The sequence below is a fragment of the Thamnophis sirtalis genome, unplaced genomic scaffold, assembly GCF_051295495.1.
Source record: "Thamnophis sirtalis isolate CommonGarterSnake01/CBP01778 unplaced genomic scaffold, rThaSir2_p1.2 scaffold_6, whole genome shotgun sequence".
Taxonomy (NCBI): Eukaryota; Metazoa; Chordata; class Lepidosauria; order Squamata; family Natricidae; genus Thamnophis; species Thamnophis sirtalis.
In genome coordinates, this window is record NW_028261386.1 from 116,462,117 (window position 1) to 116,489,538 (window position 27,422).

Consider the following 27,422-nt stretch of genomic DNA (forward strand, 5'->3'; position numbering starts at 1 on the left):
TGAAAGACATGACTGTAAAGATCTCAAATTGATCTAAAACTCACCTTCATACTCTACTCCCTTTGCCTGACCTCAGAAATATGCAAATTTAGAGTAGCTATTATTTGGAAAATGGAAAATCAGTTATCGGAATTCTACAATTTATGTATTTATTTACTTATATTTAGGTCCTGCCTTTCTTCTAGGACAGAAGTGTCAAACTCGCAGTCCGCGGGCTGGAGGTATCACACGCTGGCCCCGCCCACCGTTTTAGTGAAGGGGGGAAGTCACGATACGTCACGTGACAACGTAACAACGTGAATTTCACATCAGTGTCCTAGATCTCAGCACTCTACAGTGAATACAGTACTCTTTCTTGATTGTTATCCCTATAATTCTGAGATAAGCTGAATGGAGAGATGGTAAGCAATCCAAAGTCATTCAGTAATAACTGATCGTGGACTTGAACATGATTGAATGCTAACCATAATACTCTTATTACATTTAATTTTAACATGTGTTGGGGAAATCTTACATAATGTATGGACCTGGTCATTTTGACTTAGTGTGTTTGAGCTATGGCACAACGGCTTACTCAACAACCTATGCTTAATATCTATGGAGATTCTCAGTCATCCAGATCATGGTTGCCCCAAAGGTGCTTTTTCAAGAGGCAACTTGACCTTCTTGTTTTTCTCTGAAGACATTTCACTTCTCATCCAAGAAACTTTTTCAGTTCTGAAGAAGCTTCTTGGATGAGAAGTGAAACGTCTTCAAAGGAAAACAAGAAAGTCCAGTTCCTCTGAAAAAACACCTTTGGAACAATCTATGCTTAATGTTTATTGTCATTTAACACTGTATGTGACTCCTTCTTCCACGTTTACTATAACATGTGAGCAACACGCAAGCTTGTCATGAGATTACATCATGTCATCTCTCCAAAAATATTTTTAACATGTCACATCATAAAAAAGTCTTTCATAGATTGCTAAATATAATTGCAGAATAGTGCAGTGAATTCCATGGCGATCAGGAACAAAAGTCTGTCCTGGCATACAGCCAAATCCACACACAGTACACAAGTCATAAATTCCTTAAAATATCACATATATCAGTAAATATACTATCATGATTTTGTAAAACATGAATACATCATAGAAAGATACAACAAAATAAATATTTAGAATCAGAGTGCCATTTATTTATTGCAAGTTTGGTAACTCCTTATTAAAATATTTCATTTTTGTTTTTCAAGAACCCAGAAAGGCAAAAAGTCTTGGGTGAACCACATTAATCGTAACAGGAGAAATCCACCTTTAAATCTGGTTCCTACAGTTTCACACCACATCATTCCAACATTTCAAAGCAATGTTCATCAAAGCAGCAAAAGTCACTTTTTAGAAGTGGTACTCTTTAATATTTAGTGCATCTTTTAATATAATCTCTCTGATATAAAATAGTTTCCCCCTCTCTTTCTTTTAATAATTTCCTTTGTCTCCTTCCCCTTCTGCTTCCCCTTCTCCACCTGCTGCATTCCATTCCTGATAGGCACCAGGTTCCTGCATAGAGGTTTCTGCTTGTGACATCTGAGATGCTTCAACTGTGGTTGCCTGCCCAACGGATGTTCTCACTGAACCGAATTCCTCCTTATTTTTCCAAACTTTTGTCTGCCAGAAACTTTTCACAGCAGCCCTATAATAAAAATCACACCCAAACAATAATGGGCAAATGTCACAAAATACTAGATACTTTAGATAAGTTATTATTAACAAAATTAGCAAAAAGGATCCCTCTCTGTATTGTAGGTACATTTCTTGTAATTCTTTTAGCTTAGCACTATCACACTGGGTAGCCAAATCTTATTTTTGCACTCTTCAGAAATCATCTAGCTATGATTGTTAAAAATGGACAGCACAGTTTCTGCTACTTTGAGATTGAGAACAAACAACAGAAATGTAAGTTCTAAAATTGGGCAGAGGGGTGGGGGTGACCCAATCATGATCATGAATATGTTACCTAATTTATTTTATAATCTTCAGTCCCCCTACCCCCAAAAAATATTGAGCATACTCTGGCAAAAAAACCCAAACATTTTACATAACCCCTCTCAATTTTAACTGGGGATGCTAGGGAGTAAACCTGAGGCACACACCATTCAAAATTGTGCTCAGCAACTGAACCATGGATTTTTCTATTTAACTAATCCAACTTCTCAATCCATCCATTTTTGTAGGAGTTTCCAGATATACCGTACGTATATTATTTCATGTAGCTTTGTTACACTAAAGGATATTAAATGGTCTTCTCAGCCATGTTTCATGTTACACCATGTAGTCGTAACATTTGAATTTCTGATCTAATTCCCTCTTACGTTCTCTAGCTCCTTCCTTTCTGTCTTTGCTAATATGCCTTTTAATTTCCTTCCATTTCTGTATGCTTCTGCTATGGAATTTTCAATGGTGAGCACACTTTCTTCCCAACTCATGGTCAAGTTACTTCCTCTTCCTCTTCAACAATCTCCTTGATGTTCAGCATAATGTCATGCCTCTCCTGGATCTCTCTTTAAGAAATTTCTATTATAGGTTACACCAGCTCTACCTGCATTCTGAGGAAGGTTTTACAAGTACCTGCTTTGAAATTCTGGAGAAGGACTATAAGTACCGTATTTTTCGGAGTATAAGACGCACCTTTTTCCTCAAAAAAAGATGCTGAAAATCTGTGTGCATCTTATACACTGAATACAGCATTTTTTGCCTCCCAAAACCTCACCCCTTCACCAAAATGGCCATGCATAGCCTTTAGGAGGCTTTCAGAGTGCTCCTGGGGGTTGGGGAGGGCAGAAATGAGCAAAAAACTATCATTTTTGGCTCAATTTTGCCCCCACAAGCCGCCAGGAGCACTCTATAAGCTACCTAAGGGCTATGCAGCCCCCCTTTTTTTGACAAAAAATGGACCGTTTTTGGGAGGTTTGCAGAGTGCAAAACTTTTTTTTAAATTTGCCTCTTCAAAATCTTGGTGAGTCTTATACTCTGGTGCGTCTTATACTCTGGAAAATAGGGTATATCATTAAGGAAGAGCAATTATGTTTTTGTGCACATTGATGTGTATATGCATGACTATGTATATAAGCGCGCATGTGCAAGACTTTTCATCTCAATTAGAAATCTTGTTCTCTCTCTTCTCTGCCAGAGAAGCAAGTCTGTGTGAGTGTTTTTGTTTTGTACTTGAACATACTGCAGCTACCTTCTGGAGTTCACACATCATCCTACCTCTCTCCTGAGTACAGCACTGCTTCTGGAGAGAGGAGGGGTAGTGTGAATGTTAACTGTTACTCAAGTGTAAATCCGAATGCAATTAAAATTTAGGTATGTTCTACCTACCAATTAAGAATGATGAAGGTTATTGCGAAGATAACTCCAACACAAACTATAACTCCAGTTATGAGGACAAATACCAATACGATATCTGTACTGGGCTTCTTCAAACGTCTTGTTTCCAGCTCTAAAGAAAAAGAAAATTCTCGTTGCTGTGATGCCCGTTATGGAAATAAACTGCATGAAAATTAAACTAGATGAAAATTAGAAAAGAGAGTCTTAATTTTCCACGCATTTTAAGAGTTGGATAGTATTTTATGAAAAGCTAAAAAAATACAAAGAAAGTATTCTGTACACCTGCACTATCATAGATTGCTTTATATTGACTGAACACTTCCAAACGGCAAATGAACAAAGAAATTCAATTAAAATTGTGAAGTTTCTGTAATACAACAAGACATGTAAAGGAATATCTTTTAATAGTAAGATCAATAACAAGACAGAGCTTTACCACACTCTTAGGCAAAATTGACCTTCAAATAGTTGGGAAAAAGCTGCCTCACTCTGATAAGATTAAGTGTATAGCAGCAGAAATAATTTAAAAGAATGTGTGGGAAAATAGAAAAATAAATAGATACAATTTCTGTAAGATTTCCATTAAAAACTGTCTTAAAGTGCAATAGGCCTTTGAAGTGTTACATAAAACATTTTAACGATGTGAGGTTCAGGTGGGCTAAGTAAATAAAATACTGACAGTTCAAAACAATACATAATATTTGAAGTAAAGTTCGAGTCATGACTATTGAAGTTATTTTGATATATTACAAAGAATGATTCTAACAGAGAAAAAGCTAAAGTAAGAAAAGCTGTGGAAAGTGCTGTACTCCCAAGTTGATGATTAGTACAGAACTAAATAACAACAAAGGAAATTTTCACATGTCATTTATCTATTATTTTTAAAGTATAGGTTACTATACTGGGTGTCTGTTTCTGAACATCTCTATTTATGACATTTTTGAAATGTTATTTTAAGATGGTGATACATAATGACAGCTTAATAGCACACATTTGTCACAAGACTGAATTACTAGATGACATTCAAAAAAATACTAAAAGAAATACTCCTCTGTCCTCTAACCAGATTGAACTACATTTTAATGATTCTATTTAAACATCTCAAAGATCATGCCTTTTAAATTGTGTATTGTTATGTTTGTTTTTATCCCCTGTCTGTACCCCTTCCCTGACTGAATTGTGAGCCGCCCTGAGTCCCCTTCGGGGAAAAGGGCGGCATATAAATGTAATAAATCCAAATCCAAATCCATGCCTGAAACTCAAAATAAGAAATTCTAGCAGTATACTGTACTGGTACTGGTCAAGCATGCTGGGACAATATAATTGTGTCCCGACTGGATATAAAATCTTTATTTTGGCTTTCTACTCTTATGTCTGAAGATGAATTGTTCACATTTAAAATATGAATTTAGTTCAGGTTTATAGTAGTTGTTCCTAATCAAATAAACCTCCTGGGGGCTCACTAAGTCACCCACTAGATTTAAACCAGGACATGTCTCTCTGTTAAAGTACTTCCCACCCACCCACCCCCAAATCAGCAACTGGTTACAGATGACAGCTTCCTCTGCCCTTTGTAATGATTAAGGTTAAAATAGTCCACGATGATTCACTTTCGGAAGTCACTATAACCCGTTTTGAACAATTACCTTCTCTGTCTTTTTTACATGTTTATATGAGGTAGTATGTTAATTAGACATATGAATATGACTAGAACAAATGTGTGAGGGAAAGAATGGTGTATCATCAGGTTTTATGAGTTACGTGCGTATGTGTAAGTTTGCTGGGAAAGCACATGAGTAGGAGTAATAGCTGCCAGCCCTCCCAGGTAATCCAGACAGAAAACACCACTAGATGAGGTAATCCTGCTTTATTGCAAGGTTACATTAAGGGAGATACAAACTTGCCATCACCACTTTTAACTGCTTGATAAATTAGAGTGGGTGCTTCTTTTTCTGACCATTAAGCCACTGGGCACTCTTGCCTCTCTTGTCCGACTGTTTCTTGGCCAACATCTTTCCCCCTCATCCACCAAGGTCATCCACACACTCCATTATATGCCTATAGTTGATATCCCTGCTTGCTCTAGGCTACAGCTCAACTCTTTGGAACTATAGATTGGCGGGCTTGCCTGAAATTCATTTGGCCTACAACACTAGTTCACGACCCTTCATTAATTTAATAAAGATCAGCTGACTTGCTGTGTCTTCCTGTTGTTTGTGGGCAATGAGAACTGGAAACTCAAATATTAACCAATCTACACCCTAAGCTTTCCTTACACCTTCCAATCTTCCAATAAGGTACTCATTAAGGCAATACTCCAAAATTCTGAAACTACATCTTCTACTCTCCTTTGACTATTCATTGTGATGCGTAGCCGTTGAAAAAATGGAGTTCAGCAACATGCAGAGAGCCACAAGCTCCCTTCCCTTTCAATGAATTTTTATGCAATCTTTATGTCATACATTTGCTCCAGCAAAACATTTGGCTTTATCTCCAAATCTCTCCACTATTGTTTTCTTACTTTTTAGCTTAGTCCCTAGTCCCCCTCTCACTTTCTTCCATTGTTCTTTTTCAATCTCTTTTCTATTTCTATCTTCTCTCTAACACAGCATCCAATACCCTCCAGTCTGCAGTGCAGTGCTTGTTCAGGGTTAATATCATTTGAATTCACACAGCACCCCAACTTGTTTCTGTCCTAAGGCAAACATATCGTTGTCTCTCACTTATGTTTCTGTCAAGTTCCTCCCTGTTTGTTGCTTGCTCTTCAATCAGCATGAGCCATGCTCCTGAAGACCATCACCAAAGACCAACTAAGGTTTTATAATCCTGAAGCAAAACTATTGTATTCTTTTCTATGTAAGTCTAATATCAAATGAACAATAACAATTGCAGCTGTCAAGCTACCTAGATTCTTTGCCAGTTAAAATCTAATTTCTTTAATCTTAATTTTGACTAAAAATATCTTTTGAAGAGCCGAGGTGGCGCAGTGGTTAAATGCAGCACTGCAGGCTACTTCAGCTGACTGCAGTTTGGCTGTTCAAATCTCACCGGCTCAGGGTTGACTCAGCCTTCCATCCTTCCGAGGTGGGTAAAATGAGGACCCGGATTGTTGTTGGGGGCAATATGCTGACTCTGTAAACCTCTTAGAGAGGGCTGAAAGCCCTATGAAGCGGTATGTAAGTCTAACTGCTATTGCTATTGCTATCTTAGGATAGTCATGGGTGATGTAATATCATTATTATTATGTAGTGATATTACAAATACATGAAATACTACATTGTTTTAAATTAAACAGAAATTCTGCAAGTCACTATTATCTCATTTGCATATTGAAAATACTTCATGTTTTAGCCAGTAATACATTTATTAAAGATGCCCCAAATAAACTAATAAAAATGTGTTGGCAACATAAGATGCAGCAAGCCTAGCATGTATATAATTAGGAGCACTCACAATGAATGCATCAAAATGCATTTGAATTACAAAAATCCCCACCTGGTTGGAAATTCTGGCATTTGGGTTCTAAATTTACATGGTGGATATTAGGTTAGGAGGTTTTTCATATAAAATGTGAGAATACCAGCTCAGATTCGATTGGGCAGATCCTATTTTATTATTAGTTGTTTGTGTGAATGGCTTTTAAAATGCAAACTATAACTGCAATAGCTTACTTGGATTACAACCATAGCAAACAGCTATTTCTTTCCAGACTGGCTTCACAATCCTCTCCTGAAACATGAGGGAACCTTGCATTGGCTCAAACAACAGGTATAGTCCTTTTCATTCAGCAGGAATCAATGAGTTCAACCTGCATATTACTCCCCTACGAATGTTAATACAACTGGTAATTGCCTAATATATGTTTTCTCTTTAATCATAACAATTGTATCTATTAGACTATGAACACTCACTCTCTAGACTCATAGCTACAATGCTTGTTAGAGCCACACAATTCTCTGATGTCACAGTAGGATAGTGTAATCATCTGGCTTCAAATAGTGTGGTAGCTATTTAGAAACCAGTAAGAAGCCAGAATCTCTCCCTTGAGATAATCATCAGTGCCGTTGACTTGATAATAAACATTTGTAACAGAAGCAAAATACAACTAGAAAATCTGATTCCTGTTTTTTGCTTTAAAAAGTATTCAAGGATTGCAACATGCACTTAAATGGATATTAATAATCGCAGGTTGGATTCTACATTGTAGAAAAGGTATCCGTTATAGTCATTATCAGTTTTGTTTTAAATAATACAGGATCTTTAGGATTCAAAGGTTTTCAAACAATTTGGCAGGTAGGGTAGAATCAAGAAATCAACTGAATGTTCTTTTTAATGGCATACATGTTTGTAGACAATTAAGCCATCTCATTTTATTCATAAAACTAATGGTACTCCCGCCATTATCTAGTATAAATACTAAATAAAATGTAAAATAAATTTAACTATTAGGAGTTGTTTCATCATCTACTCAAAAGTTTAATTTACTTCATATAAGGTGGTTACAGAATGGATACGGTTTAATGAATTTTTGCTATCATGAAGAAGATGTCTCTGAGGTCTTTTCTAAACATCTCTTTGTGACAAGTGTATCATATATAATAAACTTCTGTAAGTGTAGCTGTAATTGATACGACTCTATTCTAATTTCTTACGTGTGATACGGAAATCCAATAGATGGGTGGTTTTTATTTGTAAATGTAACATAATAAACTGGTCTGTGCACACAGACAACAATTATTTCTGGACCTAAATCCATAAGTATAGTTTATGTAGAAAATGTAATATGCACTCATCAAATATGCAACATTCTCATCAAACATTCTACAAGCGAGTAAGGAAGTGCAAACAGAATTTGCGTTCATTCTGATATATCAGTAGATACACAAGTGCCCGGGGTACCAAATTTGGTGTTTCATAGCGCAATGAATCAAACTGAGGCTTGAAGGGATGGTGGTAAGAGATCAAAGACTAGGCTGAGGGAGAGACATACCTGTGATTCAAAGAAGTGGAAATAGCATCAGTCATATATAAATTGAGAATATAAGCTGAAGTTCTCTTCAAGTTGCGCTCATTTCATAATGATTTCATGGAGTGTCTATATAGTTTTCTTATAATATGGAGATGCCTTCCCGGATGGGTTTTCTCAGTCTTGCTTATAGCCTAGAACCTGGTAATCTTCATCAAAATACTAACCAACTATGATCCTACTGAGATTTCTAAGATCAATGTTAGTGAAAAGCAGGGCAAATCAGGACTATTTTTGATTTTGCTGCAAATAAAGAGATGGGTCACTCTCATTTGATCTTTGCTCTGTTCCAGTAATATAATAGCTAAAAAAGATATCTAGAATATTATCTTCAGACTAAGAAAAGCAGAATGCAACTCTCCTCTGCTACTTGTCAGAAGTTATCACGAGGGCCTAAAGGGACTAAATACTGTTATTTGATTTCAAGGGTCTGAATACTGTTATACCGCCCTGAGTCCCCTTCGGGGGAAAAGGGCAGCATATAAATATAATAAAAATCCAATTTATTTTCAAGTTATTTAAACTTGAAAATATGCTCCAGCAAAATGTATACAGCAGCTAAGAATTTCAGTTAAGAATTGTTTAGATTCAATGTTTACTTGTACAGTATACACAATGTAACAAAAAAAAAACCCTCTGGGTTGAGGATGTTGTGGAAAACATTAAAAAGTGTATAAGAACTTTCCCAAATTAGATGTTATCCCAAAACTTAAAGCAGCAGAACAGATTTGATAGTTCTTTTTTTATTTTTAAGGCTTCAAGCTATTATTAGTTCAGATACTATTAGTGTGTTCTATATGAGGCTTGTATTGACTTTTGTTCAAATTACTCTACTTTTGCACAAAGTTCTAAAAAAGATTTTAGAAAACTGACACCTGATAATAGTGATAAAGACAGCAGGAATATTTCAAACTGCTCTCCTTCAGATCTGAAGGATGCATTGTCTCCTCTTTCTTGCCCATGGTTCCAAGATTTTTGTTTTTATATTATCTTTTGCTATGGTGCAAACTCTCAACTTTGATAATCCAAGTTTTGAGTCACGAGGGTCTTACATACCCTGTATACAGGGTGATATGGAACAATACTTTTCCTTTTCTGTAGGAGGGGAAAAAAAACTTCTGAGGGTTTGAAGACTTCGTATCTCTAGGAAAAGGAATCCTGTGTGGATATTAATCTAAGGGGAGGGGAGAGAGAAGATTTCTTTGAAAATTATGAGCTGGGACAGCTGTCATCTGTGGAAGGCAAAGGGAAATATTTTGTTTCTCGGCAAAACAGCAAAACGGCTGAATATTATCTTCTTTAGATGTTATCGCTATTATTGAACCTCTTTAGATCATTCCAGATAATGACAAATCTAGTTAATATGCCACATGTGTTTTACAGGGCAAAGTGTTGCAAAGCAACAGCCTTTGCCTGCAAAGGAAATGGACTGAATTAATGAAAACTGAGTGCGGAATTGCCTCAGCACAGCCAACTGTGCCATGTTCATGTGGGAGATGCTGCCATTTATGAAAACTGGCCAGCTGCCGCCTCCACCTCCTCCCCTGTTGTTGCCAACACACTCCTTCACATGGGTGGCAGAACAAGGAGCACACTCTGGCTCTCGTCTGGCTCTCTCCTCACATGGCAAGATAAGAAGAATCATCCCTTTCACTTACAACACACAGCTTCCCCCGCAGAACTATTATCAGAAAACATGAATAAACTGCCTTATGTCACTGGTTTTGTCAAAAGCAAGTTACAAACCAAAATAGGCTAGTGTATGAAATAGAGCAGCAGTGCAAGAACAAGCCCATATACCAAATTCATTTATTAATGAGATGATGGAAAACAGTTAAAAACATAAAAGGGGTTTTATTTTATTTCTACTAGATGTAACCTGTTAGTATAGGCAACATGCAGATCAAGATCTATTGACAGATCTCCAGCAATTTGTAGTGTATCGGCATAGGGATGTCGGCATCCCACATATTAGGAAAAATAATGTTTTTTTTCTATCCTAAATTTTTGGAGCGAGGTGGAGTATTTAGGAGTGACTTTTTATAAAGACAGGGTATGCCCATGGTATATTCTGATGTGTAAAGCAATTTCCTGGCCCATAATTAGAAGTAGTTGTGTTTTGCAACAGACTCCAGTTGCTGTAACTCATGTTTAACAAAAACAAACTCACAAGTTTTAAACCAGTACGTGATTAAAAATTGAAGCCACTTTAATTGTGAATACAAACAATCAAAGATTAGTACAAGGAAAATGAACTTCGTCCAAAATGCTCCCTTTGGGTAGCTTTTATACTATATATGTCTTATTCTTAAATCCACCTCAAAACTGAAAGATTGCTTATAATAGTTAACGTGCCTTTTACATTTCCCTGCGCTATTGCCCTTCAAATCCGTAATGAAAATTTCTGAATTGCACATGATGTTCAAGAAAATACATTTTTCTTGGCTACATTGTTTATATTATTCCAACTATTTGAAGAATGACAGTTTTGTATCTCTAGTTTTTAATGTATGCAAATAAAAGACAATTGCACTGCTACTTTCTTCATACTAAGAGAAGACTCTATTTACAAAATAGCAATTGTGTTCAAATTGAGTTTCTAGCTGATGGCATTAAATTGGGGCACTAATGGTAGGAAAACTACCACTAAGAGCAGCAAAAACATAACCTATAGAAGGATGGGAGAGAGCTGGTAAATAAGATGTTTTTTTTGTTTTTTTTCCCCAACTCATTTTTTAAAATTCCATTCTCAGAATCCTTCAAGAAAAACTTAAACTAAAAATACCGTGCTACTTGGTTTTGTTTTGTTTTTTTGTTATATGAGTTTTGTTTACGACTGTTTGACAATAAGGCTGGCTGGTGGGAGATGAATCAAGTTCGATATCATGAAATACAAGTGCTGCAAAACTATAATAGCCTCCAAAAAATACATAAACAATTGTGAAACTGTATGCATGTAAAGCTCACCTCCTCAAGTATCCATGAATAGCCATAAGCCCAGAGAAAAAAATGCCCTTATTTACCAGGAAAAAATGATTCCTTTGTCTCATTTATGAATTATGGAGAGGAAAAATAATTTTACATATATGTCACCAACAATAGAAATGCAAACATAAGCATTGGAAGGTTAGAAAGGAAGGTAAGAAATCAAGAAAATGCCCAGTCTTGCTCTTCTCATTTCTGTCTATACGTACAGGATGAGTGTTTGCAATGGGGGGAAAAACTATTATTCATGAAAACGCTCTTCATAAATTATGAGCCTCAACTGATGGTGTCTCACTATCAGAGAGGCTGATGGTGGAAACTCATCTTGTGTGGGAATGATATGAGGATGAGATTAATACAAAGAGCAAGAAGTCCTAATTTCCGGGAAGTAACAGCCATCTCACTGGAATTTACATAACTGACCTTGTTACTTGCAGCTGAGCACATGGGTATTGCTGATTACTTTTTCGATCACGAAATGAAATGGAAAACATGTTTTGTACATGAAAAGTCACATTCTGGCTCATCAGATACAATATTCGAATGGACCATTTTGCACAGGCCACTGTTCAGCCAAACCAAAATCCCAAATCCTGTCAATGCTTTTCCTTAATCACTATACTTGAATTCAAACGTATCACATCCAACTGGCCTATCTGCGCCTATTTTTTGTAATTTTACAGTGCCTTCCTTTCCCTAACCTCCTATTGGTTTCACTGCTGGCTATGATTTTTCCTAACTGCTTCTCACCCCAAAATGCCTCTGCTGAGACTCATTTTCACAAACCAAACATACATGATTTAGATCTATACCTTGACAAAGCATATCTGTTTCGAACCAGGCATTGACAAGTGGAATGTTGGTGTAATGGTGAAAGTGCTGGCCTAGAAACTAGGAGACTGTGAATTCTAGTCCTACCTTAACCGATGAAAGCTGGTTGGGTGACGTTGAGCCAATCAATCTTTCTCAGCCCAACCCACCACTTGGGGTTATTGTGGATAAAATAGGTTGAGGGAGTATGAGGTATGTTTCCTGCCTTGAGTTACTTATAAAGTAATAAATACAGAAAAGAAAGAAAGAAAGAAAGAAAGAAAGAAAGAAAGAAGGGAGGGAGGGAGGGAGGGAGGGAGGGAGGGAAGGGAAGGGAAGGGAGAACAAGCAAGCTAGCTTATATGGCTGAAATCAGATTTCTGCAGTTTTTTCCTTCATAACTATGTGTTCGTTTGCATGAATACATGTGAGTTCTTTATATACTATCAGAAAGCATAGACGAAGTGTGTATGTACTGTATAAGTGAGAATCTTATAAATGTGGTGCTTTAAACGACATATAAATGTAATCAGTAATCTTTAGTATTTCCCCCCCTGCCCTTACAATTTAGAAAATATTTCTTGTGGTCAATTTATATTAATATACTAGTGAGAGTTAGCAATCGCCCTTTTATTGATAAGAAAGCTCAGGAGTATAAAGCCTTTTGTATGTATTTATAAATGTTTCTTTTAATCTTTATGTTTTAGAATGTGAATTTAAGGCAAAAAAAAGACAGAGAGATCAAACAAAAAAAGTTTATAAACATATACAAAAATATTTATACTGTTGAGCTTTCTTACTAATAAAAGGAAGATTGCCTCTGCCTTGAATTCAGTGCTTTCTTTTGGATTAATAGTAATAGTCTCTACTTTTCTTTACAATTCAGGATTTATACAGAAATAGAAATGTAATCCAGAGTTACTGAGTCAGCTTATTAGTGTATGTAGCTATGTAGTGACCATGGTAAGGGTAAAAGAACACACTTCCTCTGTCAGAAACCTGTGGCTCTACACACCCACAGTCTGCCTCCTGCTTTAGTTTAACAGCTTGGCAATCGTTGCTGCCATACCTATCTTCCAGGCATATGCTTTCACTTGATGTCCCCACCACAACCCCCATATTTTTTATCAACATACACATGAGAAATCGCGGCACATTATTAAAATGAATTTTATATTTTATGTCTCATTTCTCTAGAATATGCAACATCTAGGTCAGTGTTTCTCAACCTTGGCAACTTGAAGATGTCTGGACTTCAACTCCCAGAATTCCCCAGCCAGGGAATTCTGGGAGTTGAAGTCCAGACATCTTCAAGTTGCCAAGGTTGAGAAACACTGACCTAGGTTATATGTAGGAAGAGGAGAAGCAAAATTGCCATCAGCAGCAGAAGTCAGTTTGATATAACATTTGATTTATGCAATATTAAAAACAATACAATTTTCATTATCACAGTGAACTCACATGGCTTAAAGTATACCAAGCAAGCAATAGCGCACTTAAGTGTGTGTGTGTGTGTGTGTATGTATGTATATATATATATGTGTGTGTGTGTGTGTGTGTGTTTGTGTGTGTGTTGCATTTGTGCTGATAAATAAATAAAGGGAGACTAGCATAGATCTATTTCAAGCTATTTAGCTCTCATCAGCTAGCCATACCCTTACTGGGATTCGAACCTGGGCTGTATTACATATTAGACAGCTGTATTAGCTATTAGGCCACAGGTTCTCCTCCTTCATCAGATATATATAACGAAATACTGTCTCAGAAACAAGAGTGAAAGAATAATAGAGTTGGAACATTCATTTCAATTCTATTTTCTGTTATCAAGATTGTTTCTTACTTGACAAATTGTCAAGGTTGATTCCTACTTTACAAATTTCAATTATGAATAAGATGGGTAAATGCAAACCAAGATGAAACTCTCAGGCTTTAACAGAGGTATGGAGATTAAAGTAATAAAATGTCAACTTCTACCCAATAATTAAAGGCATTGTTTTATACTCACTATTCTACTTCTATATACGTTCTCATTGTAGTCTGCATGTACCTGTCTTCTTTACAAAGAGACAATATACCGTATTTTTTGGAGTATAAGACACACGTTTTTCCCTCAAAAAAGAGAGTGAAAATCTGGGTGTGTCTTACACACTGAATACAGCATTTTTGGCCTCCCGAAACCCTACCCCCTTCGCAAAAATGATGGTGCATAGCCTTTAAGGAGACTTCCAGAGCGCTCCTGGGGGTTGGGGAGGACAAAAATGAGTGAAAAACGGGCCATTTTTTTGACAAAAATATTTTTTGGGGGAGGTCTGCAGAGTGCAAAAAATTTTTTCTTAAATTTGCCTTTTCAAAATCTTGGGGCGTTTTATACTCTGGTGCGTCTTATGCTCTGGAAAAATATGGTAAATTGTTTTCATGCTGGTCCCCCCCACCCTCCCATGGCAGCTTAAGGAATGGAATGGAATGGAATAGAATAGAATTCTTTATTGGTCAAGGGTGATTGGACACACAAAGAATTTGTCTTCGGTGCATAAGCTCAGTGTATATAGCAGCTTTTTCAAGCGCTTTCCTAAAAATAAAACTACCTACCATTAGTTAAGAATAAGTCATAACTACAATAGAAAAAGAACAGCATTAAGAAGGGGGCGTTTTTTTTAAGGTTGATTGGAGGTTTCATTTGAAGCCTTCGAATTATTACATAGTCTGGGTGCAAAATGCAAGATGACACCTGCAGGTACTTGTATCACCACAATTTTCCTCTGTAACAGGTAGTGCTTGACTTACAATTGAGCCCAAAATTTCTTTCATTAAGTTGTCATTTAGCTGAGATGGCTAAAATATCGGCATATCCCAAGGACTACTCAAATGAGAGATATAAACGAGACTGGAAAAAGTGGATTGATTACACTCAAAATAAATATGGGTCTAAGAAATTTCAGATAGCTTATGATTAAGATCAGGAATGATATAAATTGTTTAAAGTTAGTCTAGCAAGGAGGAGCTAAGTTCAATTTAAAGATGTTATCAATTTCCTACTCTTTTTTCAAATATATTTTAGACTGTTTTTGTTAAAGATTTATACCGTGTATGGGTTCTGGGAAGTCAGGGAAGGTTGGGAGGGGGGCTGGGGGGGAGGGGGGGAGGGAGGGAAGTATATTAGGCTTGATGAGGGGTGTTAGATCTTAAAGTAATATGTTTGCACATGTATACTGTCTTCTCTTATTTTTTCTTTAAAACTAAGATATGTTAAGTATATGGATATGGAAGTATAAATACCATCAACACAGAATGGAGTTTGCTCAGAAACTGAAATACACCAAATGAATGAGAGGAAGAGTGGGAAGCAGAGGTGAGAAGAAAGATAGGAAGAGAGGGATAGGAGAGAGAGCAAGGGGAGGAAGATGAGGAGGATAAGGAGGAGTGGAAAGAAGAGAAAGGAGAAGGAGAAAGGAAGGGGAATTAGAGTAGAAAAGGATGATGGAGGGAAGAAAGGAGGTAAGCAGGGGGAGGAGAGAGGCAGAAGAAAGTGGTGTATGGAGAGCAGAAGAGCCAATGATTGGTTTCTATCTTTTTTAGGTTTTTTTTTCCGGGAGTTGATGGCAAGATGAACTGATGTAATTATTAATTAATACAATATGATATTGGCTATTTAATAGTATACATGTGATTATATGTTAGGAAAATGGAAAATAAAAAAAGTATTTTTTTAAAAAAGACAAAAAAGTTGTTAAGTGAGTGTTGCCCCATTTTATGACATTTCTTGCCACAGTTGTTAAATGAATCACAGCAGTTAATAAGTTAGTAACCTGGTTGTTGAGTCAATTTGGCTATCCCATTGACTTTGCTTGCGAGAAAGTTGACAAAAGTGATCACATGACCCCGGGATGCTGCAATGGTCATAAGTATGACCCAGTTGCCAAGTGTCTGAATTTTGATCACATGATCATGGGGATGCTGCAAAGGTTGTAACTGTGAAAAAAGGTGATAAGTCGCTTTTTTCTGTGCCATTGAAACTTTGAATGGTCACTAAATAAACTGTTGTAAGCCGAGGACTACCTGTATTTCAAGATATTTACAAAGGGCTTGGGGAGAACTGAGTAAGGTGACACCAGCTACTTCTGTTGTTCTTGTCTTCTGAAATGCTACAGATAAAATCTATATTAAGTGTTATACAATACAAATTAAAAATGGGCATTTCTGAAACTTAACATAAATGAATAAATAAAGCAGAACATGCACTGGTGCCATACAAATATTGTTCTCAACGAGAATAATGAATCAAGCACTGGTGTAAACAGTTTTCCATTAAATTATGGCCACCATATCTGGACTGCAGAACTGCAGATGAGATTAGATGGCAGCAAAGAAACACACACACACAAAAACGCCAATTCTTTTGGGTCATCCAATCCAAAAATTCCTATTTTAATGGAATTTCAGATATCTGGTCTCTCATACACAAAAATGTGCTATGTGATCCAGCAGATTTAGCAACTTCCTGATCCCATAAATTAAGCAATGCTACCCGACAGGAACCAGGAAGTGGAAGCATATACAAATCAGTATAGATCCCACTCTGATCTATTTTTTTAGACAATCCCTTAAGACTTGGGCCTTTCCCCGGGCCTTTGTCTAAAGCAGCAGAGAGCCTTTTGTGGGTCACATGATCTATTTGATAGCGGCTGTTTTCTCCAGACACTCCTTTCATATTATTGTGTGGTGTGGATTGTTATTTTAAATCTAATATATTTTATGCTGCTGGGAGTCATAAAGGATTGTGCACCTTAAACATTTAATTGAAAATAAATACATCAACAACTGTGTGGTTCTTCCTATAAAGATTCATTTAAGAGAAGTACTATCTGACTAAACAGTTACAAATTTCATGAACTTACCAGCTGTGGTGTAAACTGTGTATTTTACAGATGCAATCAATTCATCATGTTCTATTGTATCGCACTCAAATGCAACAGGATGAGTATCTCTGTGTACTTCCAAAATAGCTGAATCATTAGGAATAATGAGTGATTGCTATAGATTCAAAGGTGATAAAAAAGACAAAATGAATTTCGTAATTAGGAATTTACATCAACATCTGGTGAAAAGTTTGGTGCTTTTCTCCCTGGGGTCTCTTATAATATCCAAAACAAAAATATTTTGAATACTCCAGTCACGTTATCATTTTAGTTCACAAAAAGGGATCCTATACTCTTTTAAACCCACAACACTAAGGACCCCACAATTTGCCACAGTGGTAGAGATTGCTGGGAATTATTTGGCAACATTTGGAGAGTCAAAAATTGGTCGCTCGTGTGTAATTTCTTTATTTATTTTAAATACATATAAATCCAGCTGCTAACAATCCATACAAAAATAAACAGTAACTACATTACAATCCCATAAAAACAAATGCACATTCCATATTTTTTGGAGTATAAGACGCACTGGAGTATAAGACACACCAAGATTTTGAAGAGGCAAATTAAAAAAAAAAGTTTTTGCACTCTGCAAACCTCCCCAAAACGGCCCATTTTTCGCAAAAACTGGCCTTTTTTAAAAAAAGGGCATGAATAGCCTTTAGGAGGCTTCTAGAGTACTCGTGGGGCCTGGGGGGGAGCAAAATTGAGCAAAAAATGGCCAGTTTTTTGCTCATTTCTGCCTACCCAGCCCCTAGGAGCACCCTGTAGGCCTCCTAAAAGCTATGCATGGCCATTTTGGTGAAGAGGTCGGGGTTTTGGGAGGCCAAAAATGCTCTATTCGGTGTATAAGACGTATCCATGTTTTTAGCCTCTTTTTTGAGGGGAAAAGGTGCATCTTATACTTTGAAAAATACAGTATATATTCTTCTCATATTCTAGACCTAACATTTAAAGAGAAACCCAGGTTTTAATATCTTCTGGAAGTCAAAGAGAGTGTTAATCATGATAAAGTATAGAATGAATTATAATTTTATAACTCTCACTGATTTTCTTTTACACTATATTCCAGAGAAATATGTTTAAGGAAAATATTAACATCAAAATTATTATTATTTAATTAAATAAGGAAAAGTGGAGATGAGGGGACAAATTTCTATAAAAATCTAGCTAACAGTATTGACTACTATATAGTCTACAATTAAGTTTGTTCTCATATTCTACTTCTGCCTCGGGTTTGAACAGCTTGATCCTAAATAAAATATTTTAAAAGACAGAATTCATCTGGATTTGGCATGGAGGAAAATAATGTGGTTGAACTTGGAGAAGGATTTAGAGAGAGATTTGTTGCAAATAAAAAGAATTCTTTCCTCAAGGAAATATAATGAACGATGATACACGGAATAGAGATAGTGTCTTATTTAGATCAGAAAGCAATAAAGAATGAACCATTTTTAAATAACTTTTGAATATATTTTTCATGTTAACTTTGAATTTTGCCATTCAAGGTTGTATCTTTTTCTCTGATCTAGAATCGGGTAAAAGTAGCATTAATTTTAGATCTATCTAATAAATGGTTAAATTAATTTAGATAACAAATGTAGGAAATAATTTGCAAAATGACATAATAAATTCACAAGATACAAACATACAGTATTACTTACTTGGTCTGGAATCAACATTTTCCAAATGTATTGAAATCGATTTTCTGGAGGTACAAATATACATGGTATCTTCACACTAAGAAGACTCTCAGAAATAGGTTTGCCCCCTACAAGAAAACAGCTTTAATAATCACTTTATGACATTATTAAAATATTATTAAAATATTTAAATAATATTACATGATACTATGTACTACATTAATTTTTTGGGGAAACTAAACTTTTGGGCTTGGTTAGAACTTGGATATGAGTCCACCAGAGCTGTAAACTAAACTGAAGAAGTGAAGTGGGGGGGGGGGGGAAGCATTCTATAAGCATACAGTGGTGAACCACTTCCATGTGGAAACTGCATGGATACATCAGTGGTGAAATTCAACTTTTTTTACTACCAAATCTGTGGGTGTGGCTTGGTAGGCATGGCAGGGGAAGGATACTGCAAAATCCCCATTCCCCCCCCCCCACTACTGGGGCTGGGATATGCAAAATCTCCATTCCCACCCCATTCTGGGGCCAGCCAGAGATGGTATTTGCCGGTTCTCCGAACTACTCAAAATTTCCGCTACCAGTTCTCCAGAATCTATCAAAACCTGTTGAATTTTACTCCTGGGATACATCCATGTAATCACCAAGAATTTAGCTCAATTTGAGGTTAGCTTCTCCTTTTTCATTCCAACCATCTAAAGCTCTGGAAATTATAATTAAAATAGTTTTAAAAATCATGCAGCTCAGCTTATTCTTACTTTTTTTTAACAAAAGTGCCTCCAATCTAAAACATTACAGGACCACATCCAATGCAATTTAGGTTGCTATTTGTCATTTATAAAGACAGTGATGGCAAAGCTATGATTGTGCATTTCAATAGTGTCACACCACAAGGTTTTGGTGATACGTGAATGTTCACCAACACCCGATAACTATTCTCAAAAACACACCTCATTCTTCCACAATTTTTGGAGGCTGCAGAGGCTAAATGAATGGGGTATTCAGACCTTGTGAAAGTCAGAGTGAGGGCTGTGTTCTTGCCAGGTCTCCCAAAATTGCACAAGCGCAAAGTGTGCTTTCAGGTGGTTTTGGGGGGCTAGCTACAGAAGAGCATTCTCCAAAACCATTTCAAGAATGGAAGCATGGTAAGAGTTGGATGAATCTCAGGTAGGCCTGTCAACAGAAAGAGTACACACCACCTGAAGGTAAGTGGCATATGGCACTGTGGTGACCAGTCCTGTGGTGGCAACGATGCTATTCCCCAAGGGTTACATGCAGGTTCTAGACAAGGATAGCTTGTGATCTGGCTTCCTGTTGTGCATTCTGTATTGTTTTTGCTAACTAGTTGTGTTATTCTCGCCACTGTGGATATTCTACTACCATTTGTTCTTTTTTCTGTTTTGGAATGCCGCTTTAGTTTTAACTATTATACATTGTTAGAGCTGCCAAGAGTTTTGATTTTGATTGATGTGACCTATAAGTTTAAGTAAATAAATAACCAGCCTTATAATAAATGCATGCTATTATGGAAGGGAGCCATAGAATTCTTATAGGCTAACTAGAATGTATCATTGCATTATGACTTACAGCCACAATCAGCTGGTCCTCTGCATTCTTCAACACGAACAATACACTTTGTTTCACCTCCAGGACATCCATTGGTTAATATAACTTCTCGAATGCCAATACCTTTGATCAAAATGATTAAAAAGAGTATGTGTGTACCTGTATGTTTTATTTATATATCTCTATATGTCCCCGTATTTTAATTTCCTCTCTTTGGAAATCCCATCTTTTAAAACAAAAGTGCCAAAAATCTAAAGGCCTTCAGAAAAAAAAGTCTTTTTAAAATTAAAATGCACCTTAAATCCTAATCTCATAAAATCACCATCTCCCAATGCAAAAACGTTCTCTTTTTAGTTGAATTTGATACACACTTTCATTTTGTACACTACTGAAACAAACAAGTTAATTAAAATTTAAATATCAACGTTAGCTTGCAGCTTTCATGAACCTGGCCTTTCAAAGCACCCACCATCTGGTGCCTGAAGCATTTTTGCTCTGATGAGCTCATTCCCAATCAGGTACTGAGCATCCTTAATGCTTATTGATATCAATGGAAAAATCAGAATAGTGAACACGTTATGGGATCTAGGAGTTCCAGAAAGAAGATACAAATTAAGGCTGTTTCAGATGTCACATTCATCTGAACCTCTAAACAACTCTTGTAAGACAAATGATATTTTTAAATTATTCACTAATAGTGTTTGTGTGTATGACTCTGTATGTGTATGGTATGCTTAGGAATAGCATGGATTTCTGTTAAATTGTTCCTTTGAATGGATTATATGTTTTACAGGGTTTTTAAAATTAATGTCTAAGACGGGTTTCCCGCGGGTGTGAAACAATATTCCAGGGGGTGCAAAAACTTGGGTTTAGAACCTTGATGGCAAACTTACGGCACGTGTGCCACAGGTGGCATGCAGAGCCCTCACTGCAGGCACACCAGTCATCGCCCCAGCCGAGCTCCACCGTGCATGCACACGCGCCTATTGGCCAGCTGGTCTTTGGCTCTCTGCCGCACATGCACAGGAGCCGGGGCGCAGGCAAGGGATGAGTGCACATGCACAGGAGGGCGCATGCGTGGGGGCAGGGCGCATGCACAGGGGCGTTTGCATTGCATTTTGGGCCCTCGCGTGGCACCCCCGTGCCTCATTTTGGCTACTAGGTTGGTGCAGGAGGCCTTCCAAGCCCAAAACAGGGTGCAGGGAGCTGCGCATGCATTACATTATGGGTGCATGTACGTGGGCGCGGTGTTGCGTGGGTGCACTTTTGGCAGACAGCGACAAAAAGGTTAGCCATCACTGGTTTAGAAGTTTCAAAATTATAGTGTATGCGCATAATTATATGCGTATATGATTTACTTTTGTAAGGGGGCGAGAATATATCAGAAGCATTCTAGGGGTGCAGGGTATAGAAAAGGCTGGGAACCCCTGGTCTAAGATGTTGAAATAAATTTCATCCTCATTTTAGAGTGATGATAATGGAATGCATGATCTGTACTTGTGGCGGTTTTCGATGGGCAAAACTATTTCCATCAAGTATTCAAATTTACATTCTCTGGAGTAAGATGTTTATTTTAATTAAATTTTTGTAGAGATGATTGATTTTGAATAGCCACAGTCAGTGGTGTGCAGGTGAATATTTAACAACAAGTTCCCCTCCCACCCCATTTTCCACACAGTTCTAGGCCTCACTGATACTGATGACTCCAGTGCCACTGCTGTGTTGTCAACTGAATAGCATGCCAGGTATCGTAGCTCAGTTTGGTTCTCAGCAGCTTGCCAAACACCAGAAAATTTTAATGATCAGCAACCTGGTAGTAACTTCAGTACACCACTGGTCATAATACAGTAGTAGTAGCAGTAGTAGCAGTTAGACTTATATACCGCTTCATAGGGCTTTCAGCCCTCTCTAAGCGGTTTACAGAGTCAGCATATCGCCCCCACAGTCTGGGTCCTCATTTCACCCACCTCGGAAGGATGGAAGGCTGAGTCAACCTTGAGCCTGGTGAGATTTGAACCGCCAAACTGCAGATAGCAGTCAGCTGAAGTGGCCTGCAGTACTGCACTCTAACCACTGTGTCATCTCGGCTCTTAATTATAATACAGTATAATAATGATCTCAACCACTTTGCCTATTTTATATTAAAAAGTTCAGAGGTGAGGCAGAAGGACACAAACTTCTACTATTCAGTGCTTAAAGCTACAGGCAAGTAAGTAACTTTAAAAAAAAATCTCTGCCTGCATTCAGCCAAATTAGCAAAGGAAAGGATGGGAACTTGAGCAGTAAAGGGCCAATCAAGAACACACAGCACATCTAACTGGCCAGTGGGCAAAGTGTTACTTAAGGTAAATAGCCAAACATTCTCTATTTATCTGACAAAATATACCAGTTTTGGTAACTGGAGCTAGAGCAATATGTACTTCAATGGAATTCTGGAAATAATTTACATGAATAGGGTTGGGACTCTGTTCATCATCACAGTAACACTCCAAAACCTGAACAAAACAGTACCAAGTTTGGCGTGGGAGAAATTGGTCAAGAGGCAAAGCTGGTGCTTTAGAACTTGCAAAATTTTAATAGACCAATTTTTCCTCTTTAAAAAATCCTATCTCCCCCAAAACCAAGCCTACTTTTGAAGTGTAGCCATGAACAGGCTATGCAAAGTCCAGCAGTCCAAATGAATGAATTGTTGCCCTACAAGCCATGGGTCTGATGCAATGGGGCACAAGCCACTATTGCCTATTGAGCCCAAAATTTCTGTTGCTAAGTGAGACAATAGCAATAGCAATAGCAGTTAGACTTCTATACCGCTTCATAGGGCTTTCAGCCCTCTCTAAGCAGTTTGCAGAGTCAGCATATTGCCCCCACAGCCTGGGTCCTCATTTCACCCACCTCGGAAGGATGGAAGGCTGAGTTAACCTTGGGCCGGTGAGATTAGAACCGCTGAACTGCAGGTAACAGTCAGCTGAAGTGGCTTGCAGTACTGCACCCTAATCACTGCGCCACCTCGGCACTTAACAGCTGTTAAGTGAGTTTTATCTCTGCTTTATGTCAGAAGTTCGCAAAAGGTGATCAAGTGATCCCAGAACACTTCAACCACCATAAATATGAGCCAGTTGCCAAGCATCTGAGTTTTTGATCACATGACCACAGGGAAGCTGCAATGGCCATAAATGTGAAAAATGGTCATAAGTCACTTTTTTCAATGCTGTTTTAACTTTGAATGGTCACTAAAAGAATTGTTGTTAAGTCGAGGACTACCTATATATCATTTCCGATTATTTTCACTTATCATCTTTATTCAGGATTAAGTAAAAAACAATTAGGAGCACATATTTCCTAGTTATGCAGAGGATTCCAGCCAACAGAAGAGGTATACACATATTTGCAATTCAAATCACATAAAGAATCTCAAATTTCTATTGTCAATATTTCATTTAGCAATGCCATGCCATTTTTTAAAATGTAAAGATATTAAACACAAGTGCTATGATACTTTGCTTTGTTCTTCCCTCTCTTATGCCAAATACTGCATTTTCTGCTTGCTAAAATGACATATAATGCGAGGGAGGAAAGATGTTTAGTCGCAGCAAATTATCAGATTATCATCCATTATAGAGACATTTGTTTATTGAACAGTACAGAGAGCAAAGATGATTTTTTAAAAAAAAAAATTGTTTTGTTGACCTAGAGATAAACAGAATAATTATTGGAATACTGAATTATACTTTAGGCATACCAAAAATAACTTGGGGTGTTTTATACTTTTGAATCTATTGAGCACAACTTGATGGATACTATAATATTTCTTGGACTATGTGTAAGTCATAAAACATTACTTCAAGTGACAGAGGGAAGCAACAATTTTTACTGGAACTGTCACAAAATAAGGATTCTACAACACGGCTGAATATGGCTCAACTTAAATATACAATAACTAGAAATGTAAATGGCTAGGAATTGACACTTTTATTGAAAATATTTTTCTTGTTTTGCAAGCCTATGGCATATTTTTCATAGACACAGAGTGTAGCAAAAACTGATGATGACAAAGATAGTAGGGAGGAAGGGAAAGCAACAGCCACATCAGAAAGATAACAAAGAATTCTTCTAGTCCTTGGAAAGTATAGATGGGATGGGAGAGATAATGGTCTCCATTCACTTCCTAAGGCCTTTTTAGATAGCTAACATACTCTGGTATCCCATCCTTGCTCTTGTGTTATTATCATCCAAATTATAATCCAGGGTCTATAACTATCAAGGTTTTTCTGACATTCATTCTACTAAATTTTATATATATATAATGTAATTCTGGCTGTTGGGAGTGCTTGCTAACTATGCAATCTCATATACTCCCAATCCACACCTATATTCCCATTCCACACAACCTATGTATCTATTTACAATAAATACAAACCCTGTAGAAACTAGTCAAGTGACTGGATATTTCTAAGGCAATGGAAGCATTCAGAATCCATCTGAAGGAAATAGTCAAATGATTACCGTACATAGATTTTAAACAGAACCCTTTGGATCATAGGTATGTATTTCACAACCAATTTCTGAAGATCAAGGAGAGACAGAGATAGTTCTTAAGTGGATTAGAATGAAATAGCAAGAGCTTCTAGAAATAGCAACTTGAAAAGAACAGGAAACATTCTTCCATAGAAAAAAGGCTACTTTTAGGCAGGAAAATGTAGGTTTTTGCAACGTGGGAAGAAACAGAAAAAAAGATAACAGGTTACCCACTTGGTAATCTTGCCATCAAAGATGATATATATTAATTTGACTGCAGAGTTTCTAGAGAGACAATTTAGTGTAGTGATTAAAGGCACCAGTGATTAAAGCACCTAGAAACCAAAAGACCATGAATTCTAATTCCACTTTAGGCACAAAGCCACTAGGTCACTCTCAATCCCAGGAAGGAGGCAATGTCAAACCACTTCTGAAAAACCTTGCAAAGAAAACTGTTTAGGAAGTCACCAGAAGTCACCAGTGATTCAAAAAAAAAAAAAGAAAGAAAGAAAGAAAGAAAGAAAGAAAGAAAGAAAGAAAGAATTCTTAAATGAAATACAGAAGTCATCAAAATGTTTATAACAGCAGGTTATAGCTACATAAAGCTAGGACCATAAAAATATTTTTTCGGAAACAAAAGATTATTGATTAAGCAGGGGGAGGAGAAAAACTCTAAAAGAGGATGAGTTACAGATATGAGTTACTGCTAGCAATCCTATTGTAATAGCCAAAAACCTAACCATTGTATAATGAAAAGAACTGGGATAATATGTGGATCAAAATAAAACTTGTTGAATCATTTGGATACAGAAAGAATAGAGAACATTTGACTATAAAATAGATACCAACTGGGTGGCAGGTATGAATTTAAGGTGTATGTGCATATACAATTTAAATATTAGTATTACTAACTGCATTGGATAGAGGATATTTCCTGTTTTACTGCATAAATCCAACAACTAACAAGCCAGGTTGTTTTCTATCTCAGCTACCTAAGAAATAAATACACTGAGAGAAACACCTATCCGATTTGTTCTTCTCTGCATGAAGCCAGACATCTGTTACTAGACAATGAGCACTCTGCTTCTAAAAAACCCTCCACTCCTTCTGAGGCCAGAACTTCCCATAACACAACTAATAAATTGTATAAGTGCTGAATAGGCTACAGCGGAGAAGTGATTTGTGCTAATAAGAGCTGGCAATATTGTAAGTGGGAAGACATCTGTGAGATGATGCATCAGAAGGTCTTTCAGCTTCTGAACATCTCACAGATGTTCACAAATAGAGGGAAATTGTTACTTTGGTGAAAGCAGCTCATAGCCAATAAATTGCTTTTTTAAAAGGAGCTTACAGGCTGTGAAATTAACAACACATCTGACCTAAATTTCTAATGACAATCAACTGGATTGTTTTTGTAAGTTATATCTAACAATTATTGAAAATCACCATGAAGTAAATAAGGAAATGCAACTCAAAACAATTTTAAAAACTATCCTTAGCATTATTTATATATATATGCTTACCACACGTAACAGTGCATTCTCCAAATTCTACTTCTTTAGGTTCTGTCAAATTTTCACCTGCAAAAGGATGAATTACCGCAAGCTGGTAAGATGTAGTTACCTAATTGGAGTAAAATGTATTTCCTAAATTTTTTAGTGCTGTTCACCTGAAATATAGTTGGACCAGCAAATAATGTGAAGCAGGCTGGACTCTGCCTCAATTTAGTTACCCAAGGATATATTTCGTGTACATTCTTTGCTTAAATTTTAAATTATTACTTGACCTTTTGAATGTAAAGCTGCTTTTAAGAAATAGAATGTATATCTTTCTATGGGGCCTCTTTTTAATTTTAACTTTCAAAATCCAACACTGCATTTATTCTGTAGCAGCGATGGAGCACACATTGTGAGAATAGCAACACCAGGAAGATATATTAATATATGCAGGTTTCCCCCTGAAGCTGTTCTGTGTTCCACGATCCCCAGCCGCCATCCTGCCCCTTCTTAAACCAAGGGACAAGCGTGGTTCTCGACAGCCCGCCTTTTGCGGGCTCCTCCTTTTCGGGGAAAACCTCCGAAAGGCTGGGCGTCGGTAAGCCGCGCTCGCTCCCAAGCTCTGCCTCTCCCTTTTGCGCCGCCCCGGGTCCCTCACCCGAGTCCACCAGCCTCACGATAGGCTCGGCCAAAGCCGCTTCCAGGGACAGCGAGTCGTTGAAGCCGAGGTCGTGCTCAAGGCCGAAGGCGTGGCCGTGCTCATCGTTGAAGACGTGGCCATGCTCCTCGTGGAAGCCGGGCTCGTGCTCCTCGTGGAAGCCGTGGCCGTGCTCATCTTCGGCTAGCAGCAGGTTCAACAGCAGGTTCAGCAAGAAGGCGAGCGTGCACGCGCCTCCCGTTTTGCGGAACCCCATTTCTTGGTTGGTTTGCGGCGCCTTGACTGCGCCGAGCCCGCGCGGGAGCCGAGCTGACCTGAGCGGGAGCCACACTGGCGGCAACCATTCAGGCGTCACAATGCGACCCGCTCAGAATTCGAACGGAGGCTCCCGGCGGGAGGGGAGGAAAAAAAAATAGCGGGCGCCTTTTTCTTCCTT

The 27,422-nt window shown here is 37.5% G+C and overlaps 1 protein-coding gene across 2 annotated transcripts; it reads right to left on the bottom strand.

Moving 5' to 3' along the window:
- Positions 1-1,157: 1,157 nt before the first annotated feature.
- Positions 1,158-27,422, bottom strand: SPACA1 (sperm acrosome associated 1). Of its 2 annotated transcripts, XM_087719153.1 has the most exons (7): positions 26,987-27,409; positions 26,356-26,412; positions 20,339-20,440; positions 18,770-18,876; positions 17,085-17,220; positions 3,360-3,480; positions 1,158-1,671 (listed from the first exon to the last, which is right to left on the bottom strand). In XM_087719153.1, the coding sequence occupies exons 1-7, from the start codon at positions 27,240-27,242 to the stop codon at positions 1,458-1,460; spliced, it is 993 nt and encodes a 330-aa protein (XP_087575279.1). In that variant the 5' UTR covers positions 27,243-27,409; the 3' UTR covers positions 1,158-1,457. The 2 variants fall into 2 exon arrangements, with proteins under 2 accessions (XP_087575279.1, XP_087575280.1); XM_087719154.1 differs by lacking the exon at positions 3,360-3,480 and having other exon boundaries at positions 1,465-1,671; positions 26,987-27,422.